This window comes from Apodemus sylvaticus, chromosome 23, assembly GCF_947179515.1.
Source record: "Apodemus sylvaticus chromosome 23, mApoSyl1.1, whole genome shotgun sequence".
In the NCBI taxonomy this organism is placed as follows: Eukaryota; Metazoa; Chordata; class Mammalia; order Rodentia; family Muridae; genus Apodemus; species Apodemus sylvaticus.
The window spans coordinates 56,825,829-56,850,316 of record NC_067494.1 but is presented as its reverse complement, the minus strand read 5'-3'; the positions used below and the strand labels follow the sequence as shown (position 1 = coordinate 56,850,316).

The 24,488-nt window shown below is 37.4% G+C and overlaps 2 protein-coding genes across 6 annotated transcripts in view; both read left to right on the top strand.

Moving 5' to 3' along the window:
• Positions 1-14,528, top strand: part of LOC127673902 (zinc finger protein 260-like) — a 73,879-nt gene extending 59,351 nt beyond the window's left edge. For all 5 annotated transcript variants that reach the window (XM_052169670.1, XM_052169669.1, XM_052169673.1 and 2 more), the window contains 3 exons: positions 10,221-10,303; positions 11,850-11,976; positions 12,702-14,528. In XM_052169670.1, the coding sequence (XP_052025630.1) occupies positions 10,274-10,303; positions 11,850-11,976; positions 12,702-14,416 (1,872 nt within the window). In that variant the 5' untranslated portion in view covers positions 10,221-10,273 and the 3' untranslated portion in view covers positions 14,417-14,528. The remainder of the gene's footprint in view (positions 1-10,220; positions 10,304-11,849; positions 11,977-12,701) is intronic.
• The window catches only part of LOC127673899 (zinc finger protein 665-like), a 118,976-nt gene extending 104,387 nt beyond the window's left edge, over positions 1-14,589 (top strand). The window contains exon 6 of the transcript XR_007975250.1: positions 14,508-14,589. The gene's annotated coding sequence lies outside the window, so the exon portion shown is untranslated. The remainder of the gene's footprint in view (positions 1-14,507) is intronic.
• The last annotated feature ends 9,899 nt before the right edge of the window (positions 14,590-24,488 follow it).

Below are 24,488 nucleotides of genomic sequence, written 5' to 3'. Positions count from 1 at the left end.
CATTTTTCTTGCTGTAACTGGAAAGTTTATTCATTCACTCCCATTAGAGCCAGGTTCTTAAAGATTGCAATGTATGCTAAACCTATTAGAATATTCAGCCTCGTAGACTAAACAATTACTGGATTCTCTGACTTTACATTGGTAGACACCTATCTTTTAGATTTGTTAGACAGAATCTTGTAAGACACTGTAATAAGTGATCTGTGTGTGTGTGTGTGTGTATGTGTGTACGCGTGCGCATGCACACGTGCATGAGCTCACATGCACTGAAATGTAAACCAGGATCATGCATTCCTTTTCTTTTCTTCACATAACCACACTAGGTTGACTAATGTCTGAAAACTTTCTTATTATTTTCATATGGCCCATCATAAACTGCTATGTTCTTTCCTATGAAGTTGTAATTAGACTAGGTGTACCTGTGTAATACAGGATAAACTTCTCATTCCCAGTTCCATCATCTCTTCATATCTGCAAAGTCACTACTATTTTTTAATTTTCACTTTTACTAAATCTACATTCTCGTCTCATACAATAAAATCTGAATACATTTTTCCCTTCCTCTACTCCTCCAAGTTCTTTCCCACCACTTCTCCCATTGAGATCCATGTCCTTTCTGTATCTCATTGTAAATGAACACGATTCTAATAGCTAATAGCAAAGCAGAGCAAAATAAAATATATGGTAAAAGAAAATAATATCATATCTAAGCTAATCTGGTCACCTTAACAGAACAATGAAAGAGGCCAAAGAGTAGTCACAAGCATCATAGTGTCACTCATTGATACTTTAAGGATTTCCATAAATATAGGAAACAGAAAGATATAGTGTATATGCAAAGAGCCTGGTAGAAACCCATGTAGGCCCTGTGAGTGCTGCTTCAATCTGTGTGAGTTGATGTTAGCTTCATTCAATTTTTTTAAACGGTCTTCTTTTCAAGGTTTTCTGTGTCTCCTTTATCATGAGGAATCAATCTGCCTCTTCTTTGTGTTCTTTGATGTCTGAGAGGATGGAACAGATGGAGACATCTCATTTAGAGCTGTGTGGTTGTCCAAGGTCTTTCATTTTTCTTCTTCTTCTTTCTTTTCTTCTTTCTTCTTCTTCTTCTTCTTCTTCTTCTTCTTCTTCTTCTTCTTCTTCTTCTTCTTCTTCTTCTTCTTCTTCTTCTTCTTCTTCTCCTCTTCTTCCTCTTCTTCTTCCTCCTCCTCTTCTTCCTCTTCTTCCTCTTCTTCCTCTTCTTGTTTTTCAAGACAGGGTTTCTCTGTGTAGCCCTGGCTGTCCTGGAACTCACTCAGTAGATTAGGCTGGCCTCGAACTCAGAAATCCTCCTGCCTCCACCTTCCAAGTGCTGGGATTAAAGGAATGTGCCACCACTGCCCAGTGATCTCTCATTTTTCTTAATGACTGGCTGTACAATTTTTTAGTTGTTCCTGTTTGCTTAATTGCAAACCTGTCCACTGAAGACTAAATAAGGAACTGATGTGTGAGTATAGCAGAACATCATTAGGCATCATTTTACCATTACTTTTCTTTGCTTTATGGGAGTAGTATTTACTGTGACCTTACACCTCTAGGCTATCTAGTCTTTGGTTGGTGATCCCCCAAGCAGTGTGATGGATGAATTCTATCTCATTGAGTGGGCCTTAAGTCAGATCAGACATATAGCTTGGTTACTCTGACAAGGCTTGTGTCACCATTTCCCTAGCATATTTACAAACAAGACAGATTGTAGTTTAACCTGTTGTGGTTGAGTTTGTTTTTATGTATCTGTTTTGCAAGCCTTTCATTGTCACCAACAGATACTAGGGGTTGATTGATGATTCTGTGTAGAAACCAACTTAGCCTCTCCATGTTCAGTAAATTGTTTGGGTCTTCCTTTTGTAAATAACCCTTCCTTGTCTGAAATAGTACATGGGCTCAGTTCTTGCCAAATGTCCATGACTTAATTAACAGAAAGTTGTTGCTAATCTCAATTCACAGCATGTGCAAATACAGAGTACTGTATGCATGTTGAAAAATACTGGTACCTATCATGTGAAATTCAAACTCCAAAGAAAAATTTAATAATGATGAAAGTGCAAAGGAGATGTAAGAATTCTTTTGCCATATTCTCTTTCCCTAGAAATTACTCTACAGCAATCATTCTCAATCTTCCTAAGGCTGTATCACTTTAGTCCTTCAACCTTTATTTCAGTTCCAGGTATGTATATGTGTGTGTGTGTGTATGTGTATATATATATATATATATATATATATATATATATATATATATATATATATATATATGCATGTGAACAGACCATACTGGAAATGGATAGAGGAGGGATGTTTCCATTTTTTTTTTATTCAATATATTTTTTATTTACATTTCAAATGATTTCCCCTTTTCTGGTCCCCCACTCCCCAAAAGTCACATAAGCCCCCTTCCCTTTCCCTGTTCTCAGACCCACCCCTTCCTACTTCCCTGTTCTGGCTTTGCCTTATACTGCTACAGTGAGTCTTTCCAGAACCAGGGACCACTCCTCCATTCTTCTTGTACCTCTTTTGATGTGTGGATTATGTTTTGGGTATTCCAGTTTTCCAGGCTAATATCCACTTATTAGTGAGTGCATACCATGATTGATCTTTTGAGACTGGGTTACCTCACTTAGTATGATGTTCTCCAGCTCCATCCATTTGCCTAAGAATTTCATGAATTTGTTGATTGTTTCTAATGGCTGAATAGTACTCCATTGTGTATATATACCACATTTTTTTGCATCCATTCTTCTGTTGAGGGATACCTGGGTTCTTTCCCAGGTATTATAAATAGGGCTATTATAAATAGGGCTGCTATGAACATAGTGGAGCATATATCCTTATTACATGCTAGAGAATCCTCTGGGTATATGCCCAAGAGTGGTATAGCAGGATCTTTCAGAAGTGACCTGCCGATTTTTCTGAGGAACCGCCAGACTGATTCCCAGAGTGGTTATACCAATTTGCAACCCCACCAGCAGTGGAGGAGTGTTCTTCTTTCGCCACATTCTCGCCAACACCTGCTATCTCCTGAGTTTTTAATCTTAGCCATTCTGACTGGTGTAAGGTAAAATCTCAGGGTTGTTTTGATTTGCATTTCCCTGATGACTAATGAAGTTGAGCATTTTTTAAGATGTTTCTCCGCCATGCAACATTCTTCAGGTGAAAATTCCTTGTTTAACTCTGTACCCCATTTTTAATAGGGTTATTTGGTTCCCTGGGATCTAACTTCTTGAGTTCTTTGTATATATTGGATATTAGCCCTCTGTCTGATGTAGGGTTGCTGAAGATCTTTTCCCAATTTGTTGGTTGCCGATTTGTCCTTTTGATGGTGTCCTTTGCTTTACAGAAACTTTGTAATTTTATGAGGTCCCATTTGTCAATTCTTGATCTTAGAGCATACGCTATTGGTGTTCTGTTCAGGGACTTTCCCCCTGTACCGATGTCCTCAAGGGTCTTCCCCAGTTTCTTTTCTATTAGCTTCCGAGTGTCTGGCTTTACGTGGAGGTCCTTGATCCATTTGGAGTTGAGCTTAGTACAAGGAGACAAGGATGGATCAATTCGCATTCTTCTGCAATGCTGACCTCCAGTTGAACCAGCACCATTTGTTAAAAAGGCTATCTTTTTTCCATTGGATGTTTTCAGCCCCTTTGTCAAGGATCAAGTGGCCATATGTGTGTGGGTTCATTTCTGGATCTTCAATCCTGTTCCATTGATCTGTCTGCATGTCAGTGTACCAATACCATGCAGTTTTTAACACTGTTGCTCGGTAGTATTGCTTGAGGTCAGGGATACTGATTCCCGTAGAATTTCTTTTGTTGTTGAGAATAGTTTTGGCTATCCTGGGTTTTTTGTTATTCCAGATGAATTTGAGAATTGCTCTTTCTAACTCTATGAAGAATTGAGTTGGGATTTTGATGGGTATTGCGTTGAATTTGTATATTGCTTTTGGCAAAATGTCCATTTTAACTATATTAATCCTACCGATCCATGAGCATGGGAGGTTTTTTCATTTTTTGAGGTCATACAGATCTTTTACATGTTTGGTAAGAGTCATCCCAAGGTACTTTATACTGTTTGTGGCTATTGTGAAGGGTGTCATTTCCCTAATTTCTTTCTCAGCCTGCTTATCCTTTGAGTATAGGAAGGCTACTGATTTGCTTGAGTTGAGTTGATTTTATAACCAGCCACTTTGCTGAAGTTGTTTATCAGCTGTAGGAGTTCTCTAGTGGAGTTTTTTGGGTCACTTAGGTAGACTATCATATCATCTGCAAATAATGATAGTTTGACTTCTTCCTTTCCAATTTGTATCCCTTTAACCTCCTTATGTTGTCTAATTGCCCGAGCTAGTACCTCAAGTACAATATTGAAAAGATAAGGAGAAAAAGGGGGCAGCCCTGTCTAGTCCCTGATTTTAGTGGGATTGCTTCAAGTTTCTCTCCATTTAGTTTGATATTGGCTACAGGTTTGCTGTATATTGTTTTAACTATGTTTAGGTATGGGCCTTGAATTCCTGTTCTTTCCAAGACATGAAAGGATGGTGAATTTTGTCAAATGCTTTTTCAGCATCCAATGAAATGACCATGTGGTTTTTTTCTTTGAGTTTGTTTATGTAGTGGATTGCATTGATGGATTTCCGTATATTGAACCAACCCTGCATCCCTGGCATAAAGCCTACTTGATCATGGTGGGTGATTGTTTTTATGTGTTCTTGGATTCGGTTGGCAAGAATGTTATTGAGTATTTTTGCATCGATGTTCATAAGGGAAATTGGTCTGAAGTTCTCTTTTTTTGTTGAATCTTTGTGTGGTTTTGATATCAGTGTAATTGTGGCTTCGTAGAAGGAATTGGGTAGTGTTCCTTCTGTTTCTATTTTGTGGAATAGTTTGAAGAGTGTTGGTGTTAGGTCTTCTTTGAAGGTCTGATAGAATTCTGTACTGAAGCCATCTGGTCCTGTGCTTTTTTTTGGTTGGAAGACTTTCTATGACCCCTTCTATTTCTTTAGGGGTTATGGGACTGTTTAGATGATCTATTTGGTCTTGATTTAATTTTGGTATTTGGTATCTATCTAGGAAATTGTCCATTTCCTCCAGATTCTCCAGTTGTGTTGAGTATAGGCTTTTGTAGTAGGATCTGATGATTTTTTTTGAATTTCCTCAGTTTCTGTTGTTATATCCCCCTTTTCATTTCTAATTTTGTTAATTTGGATACTCTGTGCCCTTTGGTCAGTCTGGCTAAGGGTCCAAAATCGACCATATAATTGGTCACAAGACAGACCTCAACAAATATAAAAAGATCAAACTAATCCCATGCCTCCTATCAGATCACTGTGGAGTAAGAGTGTTCTTCAATAGCAACAAAAATAACAGAAAGCCCACATACATATGGAGGCTGAACAATACTCTACTCAATGACACTTTGGCCAAAGAAGAAATAAAGAAAGAAATCAGAGACTTTTTAGAATTTAATGAAAATGAAGGCACAACATACCCAAATCTTTGGGACACAATGAAAGCAGTGCTAAGAAGAAAACTCAATAGCCCTGAGTGCCTCCAAAAAGAAAATGGAGAGAGCTTACACTAGCAGGTTAACGACACACCTGAAAGCCCTGGAACAAAAGGAAGCCAATTCACCCAGGAGGAGTAGAAGGCAGAAAATCATCAAACTCAGGGCTGAAATCAGTCAAGTGGAAACAAAGAGAACCATACAAAGAATCAACGAATCCAGGAGCTGGTTCTTTGAGAAAAGCAACAAGATAGATAAACCCTTAGCCAGACTGACCAAAGGGCACAGAGAAAGTATCCAAATTAACAAACGTAGAAATGAAAAGGGAGATAAAACAACGGCTGCATTTATGGAAAGATATTGTGTAAATTTGTTTTTGTCATGGAATACCTTGGTTTCTCCATCTATGGTAATTAAGAGATTTGCTTGGCATAGTAGCCTGGGTTGGCATTTGAGTTCCCTTAGGGTCTCTATGATATCTGTTCAAGCTCTTCTGGCTTTCATAGTCTCTGGTGAGAAGTCCTGTGTAATTCTGATAGGTCTGCCTTTATATGTTACTTGCCCTTTTTCTCTTACTGCTTTTAATAGTCTTTGTTTAGTGCATTTGACATTTTAATTATTATGTGATGGGAGGAATTTCTTTTCTGGTCAAATCTATTTGAAGTTCTGTAGGCTTTTGTATGTTCATTGGCATCTCTTTCTTTAGGTTAGGGAAGTTTTGTTCTATAATTTTGTTGAAGACCTTTACTGGCCCTTTAAGTTGAAAATTTTTACTCTCTTCTATACCTATAATCCTTAGGTTTGGTCTTCTCATTTTGTCCTGGATTTCCTGTATGTTTTGGGTCAGGATCTTTTTTGCAGTTTCCATTTTCTTTGACTGTTGTGCCAATGCTTTCTATGATATCTTCTGTATCTGAGATTCTCTCTTCTATTGCTTGTATTTTGTTGTTGATGCTTACATCCATGACTCATGACTTCTTTCCTAGGTCTTCTATGTCCAGAGTTGTTTCCCTTTGTGATTTCTTGTTTCTACCTCCATTTTTAGATCCTGGATGATTTTGTTCTATTCCTTTACCTGTTTTGTTGTGTTTTACAGTAGTTCTTTAAAGGTTTCTCCCTGTTTACTTGTGTTCTCCTGTATTTCTTCAAGGGAATTATTTATGTCCTTCTTGATGCCATCATGAGCTGCATCACAGCATCATGAGCTGTGATTTTAAATCCAAATCTTGCTTTTATGGTGTGTTTGGGTATCCAGGATTTGGTGTTGTGGGAGAATTGGGTCACTCTGGTGCCGTGTTGCCTCAACTTCTGTTAGTAACATTCCTGTTTGCCTTTTGCCATCTTTGGTGTTAGCTGGTCCTGCTGTCTCTGGCTGGTGCTTGTCCCTCTTATATGTCTGAAATCCTATCTCAGCACTCCTGGGTGATGGGCTCTCTCCTGGCACAGAGTGCTGTAGTGACTCCCAGCTCCTGAATGCAGTTGGGGCCCAAATCAAAACAACCCTGAGATTTCACCTCACACCAGTCAGAATGACTAAGATCAAAAACTCAGGAGACAGCAGGTGCTGGCGAGGATGTGGAGAAAGAGGAACACTCCTCCACTGCTGGTGCGATTGCAAGCTGGTACAACCACTCTGGAAATCAGTCTTGTGGTGCCTCAGAAAACTGGGCACAACACTATCAGAGCAGGGATTTCAGTGCACATTCAGTGGATGTTTTTTCACGTTTTACAGCATGGAGCATTTTTAATATATGCCTTTTTTCCATTATAACAGCCTTTTAACACAATCTTTTCAAATCATGTGCTTCTTCATTGAACTTATTATTATTTATTTGCATCATGCCCCTTTTATTTTCCACATTCTGTGTGCTATATCATACCATGAACAGCAAGATAGTGTATCTGCTCTATACATTTTTTTCATAATTTTGATATTTACTCTTTTGAATGTTTTAAACTGCTCATTCTTTTTATCAGCTAACTCTTCTATGAATCACAGATTGTGAATCATTAGATAGTGGGGAAAAATTAAGTCACATTCATATTTTTATCTGAGTATATAATTTTCTTATCACCTTTGCTTGATGAGATTACCTGTTAGGTAATATTCTTATGTTAGTTTAGTGACATTCACATGGTCATTCCTATGGGTGTCTTTCTGTATCTGCTGCCTGCATATCTGCCATGCTGAGATTCCCATTTCTGGTTTTCATTTGGTTCTGTATGTATCTCAGTCACAGATATGCTCTGCCCTATATACTTGGGAATGCTCTATGTACTCCATGTTCTTCCATGTAAAATTAGTTTTCTCCTAACTATTTTCTTTCTTTCTTTCTTTCTTTCTTTCTTTCTTTCTTTCTTTCTTTCTTTCTTTCTTTCTTTTGGTTTTTTTGGAGACAGTGTTTCTCTGTATAGCCCTGGCTATCCTGGAACTCACTCTGTAGACCAGGATGGCCTCGAACTCAGAAATCCGCCTGCCTCTGCCTCCCAGAGTGCTGGGATTACAGGCGTGCGCAACAACCGCCTGGCTGACTATTTTCAAGAAAATTCTGCAATGTATTGTGTGTTCCATAGATACCCTCCCAATTGTTCTGCTAGCCCAATGTTTGTGCCCACCTGTGTTGTTTCCTGGGGTTTAAACCAGCCCATATAGATTTCTTCTTCATGGTTACACAATGAGCACTCACTCATTTGACATATATCATTCATCATGAGCCCACTGCATAGAAATGTTCTCTGAGGCAGGCTGAAAGCAGCACCAGGTTCTGTTTTGAACAGAACTAGGTAAAGAAACTTTGAGTATTTGTACATGTAGCAAACAGTTGTGAGTCAATGGCCTACTCTGATCCGTTTAAACTTTTGGCCAGGATTTCAGTAAATTTTACATATTTTGTCCTCTGGAGTTTGCCAAAAATTTAAACAGAAAGCATTTCATTATATAGAAAACTGACTTTACAGTAGTACTGTGTTTTTGGAAACCAGGGAAATAAATATCAAGCTGTGATCCAAGAACTTTTCTGTACAAGGCTGAAACAAGTATCAGCCAATTTATATAGAAAATCTGTTCAATTAGTGTTTTATATCCTTCAGTCCCTTCTTACAAACCTTCCTCCACATTCTAGCAATCCAAAGTGGCATACATTCTAAGTATCTTAAGTTTGTGTAATACAGTTTGCTGAAAAATCTCATATGCAGAAAGGTTTTCCTCATGAACAAAATGTACCATATGCCATTTATAGTCATATGAGAATATTCGATTCGGACCAGACAAAGTTGGACACCATCCACCCTGTTACTGTTCTTTCCCGGCACCTGTCATGGTCCAGTCTACATCAGTTTACAGACACACCAGACCAGGCTGCAGTATAATTTGGGACTTGGGGTCCACATTTGGCTAAGGTCATTGATGACGCTTCTCCCTCCGTACCTGGCATGGCGCATTTTTGCTCTAGGGATGCTATGAACAAGGCATCTGTGATATTCACAAACACTGTGGTAAGTTTTAGTGGTCTGCTGTGTGTTCATGCTCATGTGGTTGATATATAAAACACCAAGTTATTTGAGCTTGGGACTTATGACTTATGTCAAGGATTATCAGATCTGACCCTTTCTCATGGAATTTTTATAATTATTGAAGTTGGGAATTATAATTTGGAATAAGTTGCTGTCATGTATCTACTTTTATCCTTTTGCATTAAGATGTTTTGCTTTCCCCCTAAAACTGGGTAAGAATTGGTCCACTATGTTAAGTTATTGTAGACATAGTGGACACCCCTGTCTCTTTCCTAGGAGATTGGATTTCTTCCAGTTTGGCTTACTTTGTAAAATGTTAAGATTTGACATTCTAGCTTCTCCATGGTTGTATGTTCCTCCTAGTCTGAAATTTGGGAAAACTTGATAATGACCAAATGTTAAGCTTTTCTAGTCTTTTTATGGATGTATGCATATGAGCATATTTTTTGTATCAATCTCTAGATATTTCCTGTCTTACATTGATATATCTATAAATATTGAAATAGTCTTGTATCTATTAGTACTAAAGATGGATATGATTCATACATTTGTAGTTTCTACAAATCTCCAAATATCATTACATTTTTTCCTGGCTCTCAAAGTTGTGTTTTGTATGTATATCTTACTGTTGTAACTGAATTATCAATCACATAAACTAGTAATTATCCTGATTTTTTTCACTCATCATGGTTGGTTAGAATATTTGCAGTAGATTATTCCAATATACTATTAGCTTTTTCTGTTTTCTTTACTATTAAGACTATTACAAAGCTCCTGAAGTTTACTTTCATCCAAGCTTTGTAAGTCCCTTGTTCTACAACTTATCATTTGAAGAGTGTGGCCTTTCCACCTTGAACTCCAAGAGAGCTTGCTTGGTTACCCTCGTTATTTTCTATCCTCTCCCTCCTTATTCAGAATTTTATCCCAATCATCCAAGTTGTATTTCATGTATGTCTTGAGGCAGGTTTTTTGGGTAGACAGGATGTCATGTATTCATTATTCAAGCTGCCCTTACATATAGCACACTAAATATATCATTTCATGCTCTCCTTTCTATGAGACTGTCGACAAGATTCCTCATCATTCTAGTTTGGGGATCTTCCTATATGTTTTGTCATTGTCCATGGGGAGTTTTATTAATTTAGGCTCTGTATGTTTGACACCCTTATGTGAAATTTTGTCAGGAATTCCAGTCCTTGTTCCTGAAACAGAAACTCAGAGCAGAGCAACAAGAAGAATGACTGCTTCTCTGGTAAATGTGCCCCAGGTGAGTCCCATGTCCACATTTCTTTTAAAATTGTATGTCGTATTGAACCCATTCAAAATTTAATTATCTACATCTGGTAATGTTAGCTAAAGTCTTTATGTTGTGTGACTTATCTTCATGTTTATTTCTGATAATCAAAATTATCATAACACAGCATTGTTCTAGTATACTTTCCCTCAATATTAGAGCATGAAGACAAATTTCCTTAGACTTAAGACATGCCATCTCGAAGGGAATTTATTGTATCTGACACTCAATGAATATGATGTTCTCCAGTTTTTGACAGCAAACAGACATGTGTCTTTTTATATTAGTGAAGAAGAAAGGTCTTTTACATTTAGGAAGTGATCACGTATTTAGAAACAAGCTTATGAATGTACATGTGCACATACATGAAAACTGACATCACTGTGCAGTATATGGAAGAAGAGAATTTATGATAGAGTAGCTTTAGAATTTTCCATTTTTTTGTTTTACTTTCTTTTTTTCTAGACCATTTGCAGCATTGGACCTAGGCACTCAGATGTCAACTGAGAAGATTAGACCAAACTGCTGAAAAGATTGAGCTAGTGTTCACATCTGAGGCAGATGTGAACATTGTTCACATTGTAGATTTTGAGGCATAGTTTTGTTCATCATTAGTTGACCACATGTCATGTGACAATTTGAGTTTGTTAATTCATCAAGATATATTCCTGCACCTAAACCTCAAATGTATAATATATTCTTTAAAAGTTTGCTGATTGTGAGACTATTTTGCTATCCTGTTTCAGAAAGAGAATATACACAAAAGAGTATGACTAGAGTAGGAAGCACCTCTTATTAAAATTAAATTTCAATTTTGTTTTATGTGTTTTGCTACATTTTCCAGACTCTATGCATATGGTTTGTATTCTTCCTTCATGTTGTGATAAGAAAGCATCTCATCATTACATCATTAGATCTCATAGAACTGGGTTTCTTTTTTTGTTTTGTATTGTTTTTGTTTTTGTTTCTTTTTTTTCAAGACAGGGTTTCTCTGTGTAGCCCTAGCTGTCCTGGAGCTCACTCTGTAGACCAGGCTGGCCTCGAACTCAGAAATCCACTGCCTCTGCCTCCCAAGTGCTGGGATTAAACACATGCACCACCACTGCCCGGCAGAACTAGGTTTCATATTCTGTTGTATACTGCCATGATCGTTCTGGCAAACTAATTACATATTAGAGGACTTTAAAAGACATTATAGAATATAAACTGCATACAAAATTTCCAAATGCATTGATGGAGGCAAGTCCTTTCTTTGTTGCTCAGTAATAGAAAATTCCAGCAAAGTCATAAAGAGCAGAGACATGAATGTGTGCACTAGAGTAGCTCACTCTGTATGTGTGGACGTGCAGCAATGTTTAACCTCTGACACATCTCTATAGCATTTCTAGAAAATTTTTGTCCTTGAATGTTTGCCATGAATCATCCATATCACAAATCATATATTATTCTTTAGTTATTTTTAAGTAGGAAAACATTTTTGTCTAATATCACATGGTAAATGGGTAATTTTCTATTCCAGGGTCTGTTAACATTCAGGGATGTGGCTGTGGAGTTCTCAATGGAGGAATGGGAATGTCTCACCTTTACTCAGAGGGAACTGTATAGAGATGTGGTGATGGAGAATTACAATAATCTTTTCTTTGTTGGTGAGAATACTCTTCTCATAGAATTCCAAGTTAATTCTTTCAATTTACATAACTTTTGTCGATAAAAAATCTGAAATGTCTAGAGACTTTAATTCTAACCCTTTTTCCTAGTTTTCAATCAAAAATTCAAAGTTCAAAGAATATTGCATATGTATAGAAAGTATATTGTTTTATACAAAATAATTGAAATTTTAAAATTTATGATTTCATTTCAGTGTTCACCCATTTCTGAATTTTAAAATGCAAAGTATTTTAAATAGATTAGCATCTGTTTTTCTGAGAATTTTGTTTTTGGGTGTTTATTTACCTTTTGGCATGTGCTCTCTGTGTATTACTGTTGCACCTAGCACTTTGGAAGTAGAAGCAAGTATAATATACTGAGTTCCCTGTCAATGTGAATTATCTAGTAAATGTCTAGCTGACCTTTAATATGATCCTTCAGACAGTATCTATCTCAAAATTATTTTTGCTTGATCAGCTCTTTTTCCTACCTTCTGCAAGGGATGTGTTTAACTTAGAATGAGAAGGCTCTTATTTTTTAATCATTTGATATAGATCATATTTGACATTTTTCTTAGCATCCATTTAATGATTGTGAAAATAAAAGGTATTCTTCCTTTAGAATGGCTAATTTACTTTTCTTTGTGAACTTAAAGAAACATAAATTATTGAATCCCTTACTCACGTATTAATCTCTTTCTTCCCTAATTGCACTTTTTTTCTAGAGAATTATCTTAAATGTGAGAAGATCTTGGATCAAGGCAAAAAGCACATTGTCCACAAACATTTGACTATCCAAGAAAAATCTTCCAAATGTAATGATCCTGTCAAAATGACTCATGAATCCTCTCAAGGTACACCTTCCAGAACCAAACATAAAGATGAGTCTGTCAAAGCATCACACCTGAAAAGAAAAACAATTAGGAAGACTGGAGATGGACCTTGCAAATTTAAAGACTATGTAAACTGTTTGAATGTGTGTTCCATCGTTTGTCAAAATGGAAGAATTCAGAAAGAACCAAGTGCTAGAGAGTATAAAAAGCTTTGTGAATCAAAACATAAAATCATTCTGAAACAAAGTAACAATAGGGAAAAGAATCCTCACATTTGCAGAAAATGTAGGAAATGCTTCAAGGTGTACTCAAGTGTCTGTAGATATCAGAGAACACATACTAGAAAGAAATCTTATACATGTTTACACTGTAGTGAATCCTTTCTGCATTTGTCACAGCTGAAACTACACTATAAAATTCATTATGGACAGTATCCTTGCAAATGTCATAAATGTTTTTATCATAAATCAAGCTTCAAAAGACATTACAGGTTCCACCGTGGTGGGGATACTTACAAATGCCGTGAGTGTAACAAATCCTTTATTTACTACTCTCAACTTAGAAAACATCAGAGAAGTCATACGGGAGAGAAACCTTACAAATGTAGTGAATGTGACATGTGTTTTATCCAGAATTGCAATTTTAGAAGTCATCAAAGAATTTATACACGTGAGAAACCTTACAAATGTAGTAAATGTCATAAATCCTTTACCCACAAATTCAGTCTTGTTATTCATCTGAGAATGCATACGGGAGAGAAACCTTACAAATGTATTGAATGTGACAAATCCTTTACTGCAAAAAGCAGTCTTAGAATTCATCAGCGAATTCATGCAGGAAGGAAACCTTTTAAATGTAGTACATGTGACAAATGCTTTACCCAAAAAGGCAGTCTTAGTATTCATGAGAAAATTCACACAAGAGAGAAACCTTATAAATGTACTATATGTGACAAATGGTTTACCCATAAAAACAGTCTTGTTATTCATCAGAGAATTCACACAGATGAAAAACCTTATAAATGTAATGAATGTGAAAAATGGTTTACTGTGAAAGGCAGACTTAGAATTCATCAGAGAACTCATACAGGAGAGAAACCTTATAAATGTAGTGAATGTGACAAATGCTTTGCCCAGAAATACCATCTTACAATTCATCAGAGAATTCATACAGGAGAGAAACCTTACAAATGTAGTGAATGTGGCAAATGCTTTCCTGAGAAAGGCAGTCTTAGAGTACATCAGAGAATTCATACAGGAGAGAAACCTTACAAATGTAGTGAATGTGGCAAATCCTTTACCCTGAAATACAGTCTTACAGTTCATCAGAGAATTCATACAGGAGAGAAACCTTACAAATGTAGTGAATGTGGCAAATGCTTTCCTGAGAAAGGCAGTCTTAGAGTACATCAAAGAATTCATACAGGAGCGAAACCTTACAAATGTAGTGAATGTGACAAATCCTTTACCCAAAAAGGCCATCTTAGAATTCATCAGAGAATTCATACAGGAGAGAAGCCTTACAAATGTAGTAAATGTGGCAAATGCTTTACCCAAAAATGCAGTCTTATTATTCATCAGATAATTCATAGAGGAGAGAAAACTTAAAAGTGTAGTGAATGAGAAAAATGCTTTATCTTATATGTCATCAGAGATTTCATACAAGAAACAAACCTTACAAATGTAGTGAATGTCACAGGTGCTTTACTGAGAAGGGCAGTATTAGAAGCTATGAAAGAATTCATACAGATGAGAAATCTTTCAAAAGTAGTGAATGTGAGAAATGCTTTGCTGATAAAAGCAGTTTTAGAACACATCAAGGAATTTATGCAGGAAATTTTTTTTTTCAAATCCATTAAATGTGACAAATACGTTACCTGGGAATATGATCTTAGAATTCATGAAACAATTCATACAACAGAGAAACCTTATAAATAATGTAAAAAGTAAAAAGCTTCCTGTAAAAGCTCTCTTACAAAACATCAACAGAATCCTACAGGAGAGAAATATTATAGATGAGTTGGATATGACAAAACAAAGTGTCCATACAGGAGAGAAACACTATGTGTTTGATTGTATATGCTTGGCCCGGGGAGTGGCACTATGAGGATGTGTGTCCATGTTGAGGTAGTTGTGGCCTTGTGGAGTAGGTGTGTCAGTGTGGGCATGAGCTTTAATACACTCATCACAGCTGCCTAGAAGCCAGTCTTCTGTTCGCCTTCAGAACAAGAAGTGGAACTCTCAGCTCCTACAGCTTAAGGTCTGCTGACATACTGCCTTGCTCCCTCCTTGAGAATAAGGGACTGAACCTCTGAACTTGTAAGCTAGCCCAAATTAAATGTCATCCTTTATAAGAGTTGCCTTGGTCATGCTGTCTGTATCACAGAAATAAGACCCTAAGTAATATACATTGCAAATGCTGTGAATGCGTCAAATGCTTTACCTGTAAAAGCCATCTCATAATTCACCAGACACTTAATACAGAAGAGAAACCTTACAAATGTAATGATTGTGGCAAATGTTTTACCTTTAATGACAATCTTAGAAAACATCAGATAATACATAAAGAAGGGAAACCTGCAGATCCACCCCATATACAGTTACCAAACCCAGACATTATTGTGGATGCCAACAAGTGCTTGTTGGTCTAGCTGTCACCTGAGAGGCTCTGCCACTGCCTGACAAGAGGTGGATGCTTGTAGCCAACCCTTGGACTGAACACAGAGTCCCTAATGAAGGAACTGAAGAGGTTTGAAGCCCCATAGGAGGAACAACAATATGAACATATAAGTACCCCCCTGAGCTCCCAGAGACTAAACCACCAACCAACGGTACACATGGAGCAACCCATGGCTCCAGCCACATGTGTAGAGATGGTCATGTCGGACATCGATGGGAAGAGAGGCCCTTGGTCCTGTGAATGCTTTGTGCCCCAGTATAGGGGAATGCCAGGACAAGGAAATGGGAGTGGGTGGCTTGGTGAACAGGGGGAGGGGAGAGGGTATAGGGGGTATTTTGAAGGGGAAACCAGAAAAGGGGATAACATATGAAATGAAAATAAAGAAAAATCTAATAAAAAAAAGAATGTCTAGTCTTTGAAACGAGATATATAGTATGATATTAATAGACAGAAAAATCTCCCATGCTCATAGATCAGTAGGATTAATGGTGAAAAATGGTCATCTTACCAAAAGCAATCTAAATATTCAACTACCATGAAATTTCCAACACAATTCTTTACATACCTTAAAAGAGAAAGTCTCAATTTCATGTGGAAAAACAAAATAACCAAGACTGCTAAAATAATCCTATATACTAAAGGTACTGCTGGAGGTAATCATAATCCCTGATCTCAAGCTCTACTATACATACGGTAAAACGCACATGACTGGTCACCATCTTGGCTTTGGGATCAAGAGGAGCCATAAATTCACCACCATCTTGGTTAATGGCTGTCACATAACTGGCAGCCATCTTTGGTGTGTGAAATTCATACCTTCACTTTAATTTCAGTTTCACTACAGGGTTGTTGCTATCTTAAATGCATAAGAAAAAAATGTTTCTTTCTCCTGCTATGAGCTACCTAGACTCATAATTTATCTTGGGGCTTTGGAGCCGCTAGATTTATTTAATGAAATATCAAAACACACCTTTGGGAATATATCCCAAAGATGCTCCACCACACCTCAAGGAAAGTTGTTCAGTGCAGCTATGTTCATACCAGATTTATTTGTAATAGCCAGAAACAAACTAGATGTCCCTCAACAGAAGAATGGATAAAGGAAATAGGGCACATTTAGACAACAGTATATTATTCAGCTATTAAAGCAAGGGCGTCATGAAATTTGCAGGCTAACAATGATAGATATCCACAACAGAATTGATGGAGAGTGTTGTCCTTATGAGCTGCTGCTGAAAACACACCCCCTCAGCTCCTCTCACCGGAGGAGGTCCTGGGGTCCTTAAACTAAGGTTGCAGCCCCTGCACTGCTGACTGCTGACTCTTCCAGGCCAGCAGGCACCAGAAAACTGCTCTTTAGAATAGTTTTCAGGTTTCCATACAGAGCCAGGCCCTAATGAAATGCCTATAGTTAGGGAACACAAGGCTCCCCCTGGTAGAAAAAGAAACTGGATTTTCCTGTCACTCTGGCTGGGATCTTTGGAGCATTGTTTCTAGATTTTCACATCACAGCTGGGTTGCAGAAACATGGTAGCTCTAAACTCTTTTAGACCAGGAGCTTTCGCTTCCTTAATTTCCTTAGTAGAGTCCGTCCAGCTACGTTCTTTTCCCCTTCATTCTTCTGGCCCTGATAGTATCACCACCCAGCATACCCACTCAGATTCAGGCAGCCTGCCACTATGGACCTGCTCTGCACAGTCTCCCCACATGCTTTCTGACAGCCTAGACCCCAACTCGGATCTACTAACAAGATTGTACCCTGATATCTGAGCCTCAGTGAATTCTCAGAAAATCAGTGGTCTCTCAGCCAATTCAACCCTAGAGCTGAGTTCATCCTACCCAGTTGCTTTCATCACTGGATGGTGATATCGGGGTAGTGCTAAGTCAGGAACAATTTTGTCTCCCGGGAAGCATGTGAAAGAAGCTGTAATATGCAGAGCAGGATATGCCTTTTGAAAATTCAGTGATTTATGGGGAGAAGTTTGTGGTCATCTAAGAGGGAGAAATAAGCAATGTATTTGGTGCAATCTTAATCCAGTTATACCATGCACACAAATGGAAAGTGAACGACACTACTGCATTAAAAATTGATTAAGGCTAATTAATATCCACTTATCAATGATTGCATTCCATGTGTATTCTTTTGTGATTGTGTTATCTTGCTTAGGGATGATATTTTCCAGTTCCACCCATTTCCCTAAAAGATTCATGAATTCATTGTTTTTAACTGCTGAATAGTACTCCATTGTGTATATAGAAGCTCTGAATACTGAAGACACAATTAGCATATCAAATGATTCCCATGAAGAAGGAAGAAGAGGACCCTAATCCTGGAAAGGCTTGATCCAGCATTGTAGGGAGTACCAGGACAGAGAAAAGGGAGGGGGAAAGACAGGAGAATGGATGGAGAGAAGAGGACTTATGGTACATATGGGGAAGGGGGAACTGGGGAAGGGGAAAGCTTTTGGATTGTAAACAAAGAATATAGAAAATAAAAATATATATTAAAAAATGGATTAAGGCAGGAGAAACAAACTAAACCTGCAGAGATGTCATACTAGCACCTTAGCAGCACAACTGAAAACTCACAAAAACGCCGTGATAGCCAAAAGGCATAAACAGCAAGAAATAGTCAAACTCAGAGCTGAAATCTATAAAATAGAAACAGAACAATACAAGGAATCAATGAAACAAAGAATTGGTTCTATGACAAAATCAATAAGATAGAGGAACCCTTATCCAAACTAAAAGGCTAAGAAAAATATTAAAGTTAGCAAAATCAGAAACAAAAATGGGGACATAACAATAAGCACAGAGGAAATGCAGAGAATCATAAAACATATTAAAAACCTCTACTCCACCAAACTTTAAAAAATAATGTAAAAGAAATGGATAATTTTATCAATAGGTATCATGTTCCAGAGTGAAATAAGCATCAGATAATCAAACAGACCTATTTAATCCCTAGTGAAATAGAAGCAGTCATTAAAAGCCTACCAACCAAAACAAACAAACAAAAACCTTACGAGATTATTTGAACCCAGAATTGTACGCCTTTCAAAAAATAGTTAAAATTAATATTCCTCAAATTATTCCACAAGAAACAAGAAGGAATATGGCCCGATTTATTTTATGAGGCCACAGTTACCCTGATCCTGGAACCACATCAAGACGCAACTGAAAAGGAAAACTGCAGAACAGTTTCCTCAATGAACACACACACAAAAATACTCATAAATGCGTGCAAAGAATTCAAGAACACCTCAAGAAGATCACCAATTATGATCAAGCAGTCTTTGTATTAGAGATGAAATGATAGTTCAAAAATCAATAAATATACCAAATAAAACAAACTGGAAAAGAAAGATATGTTCATCTCATTGCATGCAGAAAAGATCTTTGACAAAATCTAACACCATTTCATCAAAAAATTCCGGTAGAAGTCAAAGATAAAAGGGACATTCCTAAATATAATAAAGGCAATTTACAGCAAGCCTAGAGCCAATATCAAAGGAAATGGAAAGAAAGCCAAAGAAATTCCACTAAAATCAGAAACAAACTAAGCTGTTCACTCTCTCCATGACTATTCAATATAATCATTGAATTCTTACCTAGAGCCCTAAGACAACTGAAGGAGACAAAATACACATTTAGATTACAAAGGAAGAAGTCAAATATTCTTATTTTCAAATGATATAATAATATATACATATATATACATACACACAAACACATATATATGTATATATATATGTGTGACCCAAAAAATTCCACCACGGAACTTTTAGAACTGATAATACCTTTGGGCAAAACAGCTGAATAAAAAATTAACACACAAAATCAATAGTCTCCCTATATAAAAATGACAAATGGATTTAAAACAGAAAAATCAGGAAAAACAACACCTTTCACAATTGCCTCAAGTAATATAAAATATGTTGATAATTCTGCAAGCAACTGAAAGATATGTATATTAAAAACTTCCAAGTCTTTGAATAAATTGAAGACAATATTAAAAGAGAGAAAGATCTCTCAAGCTCATGGATCAAGAGGATTAAGATACTAAAAAAGGCCATCCTACCAAAAACAATCTTCAGATTCAAGACATTCCTCATCCAAATTCCAACGCAAGTTTTCACAGATTTTAAATGGGCATGTTCACTTTCATATAAACAAACAGCAACAGAAAAAAAAATGTAAAATACCTAAAACAACCTTGAACAATAAAAGAAGGTCTGGAGTTCCCAACATTCCCAATTTCAAGTTTTCTTAAAAACTTCAGTATAAAAACCTCAAAGTATTGGCAGAAAAAGAAAAAGATCAATGAAAATGAGTTGAAAACCTAGACATAAATACATATGGCCACCTGATTTCTGATACAAAAGCCAGAAATACAAAATGCAAAAAGATAGCACTTTCAACAAATTGTACTGGTCTAACTGGATCTAGAACAATGAGAATGGACACATATTTATAGTTATGCCCAATCCATGAGGTCTCCATAGAGCACTAGAGACCACCAGGAATCCAGTTCCTATGGAAAATTAAAGAGTCCTTATCCAAGCTCTCGCTCAGAGCCTCCAACCTCTCCAATACCCCGGATGAGTACAGAAGGTCCTAAGCTGGTAATGCCTTGCCTTATTATCACCTTTGCAGCAGGGTAGGAGATTTTCCAACATGGCAATTACATGATTGATTAACATTTGAAAATTGCACCTTGGCACATTTCTATTGGCTAATAATGATTTCAGCTGGAATGAAAAGTGGTTGCTAGCTTAAGTTATCTATTTTGAGACCTCTAGAACTTTAGGTACTTTTCTTGTAAGAGCTAACTGGCAATCACTAGGAGCGGAGTGGCTGTTGCTAGGAATGTCTCAGTTCCTGGGAAAAGTGGGCATGTTTCCAGTAACTAAGTTCAATCTAAGGGCAAGTTAAGCATAAAATGGAGTTTGTACAGCTAAGCAAGGCCCTTCACGTATAACTGAGCACAAGCCTCAAGTGCAAGTGGATTAAAGACCTCACTATAAAACCAAACACATTGAATCGGGCAGTAGATACAGTGGGGGAAGAAAAGTGAAAATGCTGTCACGGGTGAAGACGTTCTTTAAATCACAGGGAAAAAAACTATCAATAGCATAGGTGCTAAGAACAACAATAAATAGGACCTCAAAAAACTGAAATGCGTTTATAAGACAAAGGACACCATCCTTTGGACAAAATAGCAGCCTTGACAATGGGAAAAGATTTTACCAATTCCACATCAAACAGAGAAATAATATCCAAAATATATAAAGAACTCAAGAAACTAAACGTGAAAAAGCAATAATCCAATTTAAAAATGGGTTACAAATCTAAACAGAGGATGCTAAATGGAGAAAACTCAAACAGCCAAGAAACACTTAAAAACTGCTCAATACCCTTAGCCTTCAAAGAAAAATGCAAATCAAAACTACTGTGAGATCCCATCTTGTACTTGTCAGAATAGCTAAAATCAGTAACACAAGTGACAGCTCATGCTGGAGAGAAAGTGGAGGAACAAAAATATTCCTTCATTGCTGAACGGAATCCAGTCTTGTACAGCCATTAAGGAAATCAGTGTCTCAGTTTCTCAAAATGATGGAAATCAAACTATTTCAAGATCTACCCATACCAGCCTAGGGTATATACCCAAAGGATACTCCAATCTACATTCAACCATGCTCATTTCATCTTTATCCATAATACCCAGAAATTGGGATCAACCTTCATGACCCTCAACAGAAGAAAAAATGAAGAACATGTGGTACATTAACGCAAAGGAAAACTACTCTGCTATTTAAAATAAATAAATAAAAAAAATTAAAAAAAAAAAACCCTGATATAATGGTTCATGTCTCCAGAGACACCAATGCCTCTGAGACTGTCACTATGGCCCATTACAAAGCCACCAACTTTATTTATTTATTTATTTATTTATTTATTTATTTATTTATTGGTTTGTTTTGAGACAGACTTTCTCTATGTAGCCCTGGCTGTCCTGGAACTCACTCTGTAGACCAGGTTGGCCTCGAACTCAGAAATCCACCTGCCTCTTTCTCCCAAGTGCTGGGATTAAAGGCATGCGCCACCACCACCCGGCACCACCAACTTTATTAAAAAAAAATATAAAAAATACAACTTGCTAACACCAATGACTTTTTTTAATAATTTGCTATCAGGTGGGTTTCACAATTATACCAGGTGAGAAAAGAAGCAAAATCTATCAATTTGGAAAACAAAGAATAGTAACATAGTACTATATGATCAAATGGTATATTTCCAGTAAGCTACATGATCAGCATGAATGCATCTCACAAACTTTTCCAAATACATGAAGCACTCAATGACAGAACTGTAGGAAGCAGACAGATGGCGATGCAGATAAACTTCAATGTCCACCATTGAGAAAGTCAATCATGAACAGCACAGAAAATCAGTAATGAGAAGCACACCTCCAGAAAACCATCCATAAATAGCAGAAGACACACAATCTTCTCAAACTTCATGCAAAATTCTATGCTGTGTCCATGTCAGAACAAGTCAGCAAGGCCAGGTGGTGCACGCTTTTTATCCCAGCAGTAGAGATGCTGGGGCAGCAGTTAAAAGGGAAGCCTTATCTACAAAGAGTTCCAGAAAGGCCAGGACTACGTAGACAATGTGGCTCAAAAATCAATGGTAACAGCAACATAAAAGTCTTCACAGCTAGTAAAGATTACAGTTTAAAAAACGTCTTCCCTAAGAACCTGGAATGCTGACATCAATAGAAGACAGAACAACACATAAAACACATGAATACTGAGTCACTGCTAGCATGTTTGTACTCAAACATGTGAAGAAATATAAAAGGATATCTTTAATATCTGAAATACCAAAATCACAGTGACATTTGGAAATATAGAGAAATTCTTCTGAAAAATCATGAGAAACAAAAAAAAGAATTTTAAAAATTATAAAAGGACTAAAAAAAGGATGATTTAGAAATATATTAAAATTACAGCAAGCAATGCAAAACATTGACAAATGACTGAAAGATGACAGCAGAGATCAATGGGAAGGTAATATAGACAGAGTTTAATACTATTCAAAGATATTAAATAAATCTTATCAAAATCCTACTGGCATTATTTTAGGAAATGGAGAAATTAATCATAAAAAATAAGAGCAGAAAAAACTAAAAGTCATCCATTGTTCTGACTAAACAATATATTAAAATTATAAGGAAAACATTTAATATTGATAAGAAGTTATGAATAGTGATGTGCATGGGAGAGGACAGCCTCCCCCACATACAAAACCATTAAATTATATTTGCTTCTGTGTATTTATTCTTACATAGAGAGTTTTCTAGTACCTACAGTGGGAATATTATATTATTCTCAGTGCAATTATCGAGAAACAATTGAAATGAAATATAATCTAGTAAACCAATTCCATGTTTTCTTTCCCCTGTCACTTGAGCTTCCCCACCCACAAGTCTCCCTCAACCCCTCTAACAATCCTTGATACTTTGCCACACTTTCCTCTCTTCACCACCCAGGGCTCTTAGTGCAGACCCACAGGTGAGGCTGAGGAGTCTGTGTGACACCTGCATATGGCAGTCTTCAGAACGCACCCAGAACTTTTCATGAAACCAAAGTAAATGACACTTCCAAAAGGAAAAACATGAAGAGAAAATATCACAAAAAACCTCTCTCTTTTCCTGTAATGTACTCTGTAAGATGTGAGATTCATTCACTTACAGTTCGCAGAGTCGTCCCAGCAGGAACCCTGAGGAGGTGGGGAGACTGCAAGAAAACTATTGTCACCCACAGAAACCAGACTGCTGTACCTGTCCAAATGGAGATCTCTGCAGAAAGCCCTGTCAGCAGGGTCTAGGCGTTCCCTCTCCTCCTGCAAGAAGTCCACAGTCCCAGCACTGAATCTTAAGAAACCCTGAAACCACATTGGCCACAAGTGTGAGGGCAGTGCTTTTCTTCAACCAAGGGGACAATTTTCTGATAAAGGTGAAAGATCATAATTATTCGAAAGATGATTTCTAAGACTTTATTTTAACCTATAGTGAGTTTTCGACTTACACAAATAGTGTGGGCTGATGCACTCACAGAGCAATACTGGGTTTACCTGGATCTCAGCATACCAAGACACGTTTCAGAAAACTGTACTTACATCCTAAACTGAATACAACTCAGATGAAATATGCATGAGTACTAAGAAGTCTGTCTCAACATGATGTTTACAGCAATAAGGTTGTGCTCGGTAAAGTACATTTTCCACTTTAATAAAATCTGCACCGTTTCCTCGAATAATTATTATATACAAAGCTCTCTATGTGGATGCCTATTAAACAGGGCCAGAGGCGTTCTGTTGAATAAACAGTGGGTAAAAGAATGGAGTTAGAAATCATGAATAAATTTACGTTCCAGGTGCTTGGTAACTGCCACAATAGCAAACGAATAATACAATTGCTCTGCCAGATTTTAGGATAAATGAAAAAAAAAAAAAATCACGATAAATCCCAGATCTCAAACTTCTCGACAAGGCAAGATATCCGCAACAGAACTGTGAGAGCGGCGTCCTTAAAGCTCAGCTGCGGAAAACACACCCCTGCGGCACTGCAGCCCTGCGGCGCTGCACCCCTGCAGCTCCTCTGACCTGGGAGCTTCCAGGGCCGCCAGGCTGCGGTTTCTGCAGCTGCACCGCTGACTTCCGACTCTGCCAGGCCCTCAGCCAAGAAACCGGGCCTGAGGAGAGTTTCCCGGAACCCAGAGAGAACTAGGACGAAACCTGCCCGGGGGTTCGTAGTTTACAGAGGTAGCAAGGGGAACTGTGGATTTTCCAGCCCCAGGGCCAGGATCTTTGGCGCGCCTGTTCTAGACCCGCCCCCCACGCTTGAGTTCCAGGGAAACATTTCAATACTAGTGTTTTCTCTTTTCTACAGTCGGCTCAGCTTTTATTCTTTTTGCTGCCATTCCTCTGGTCCTT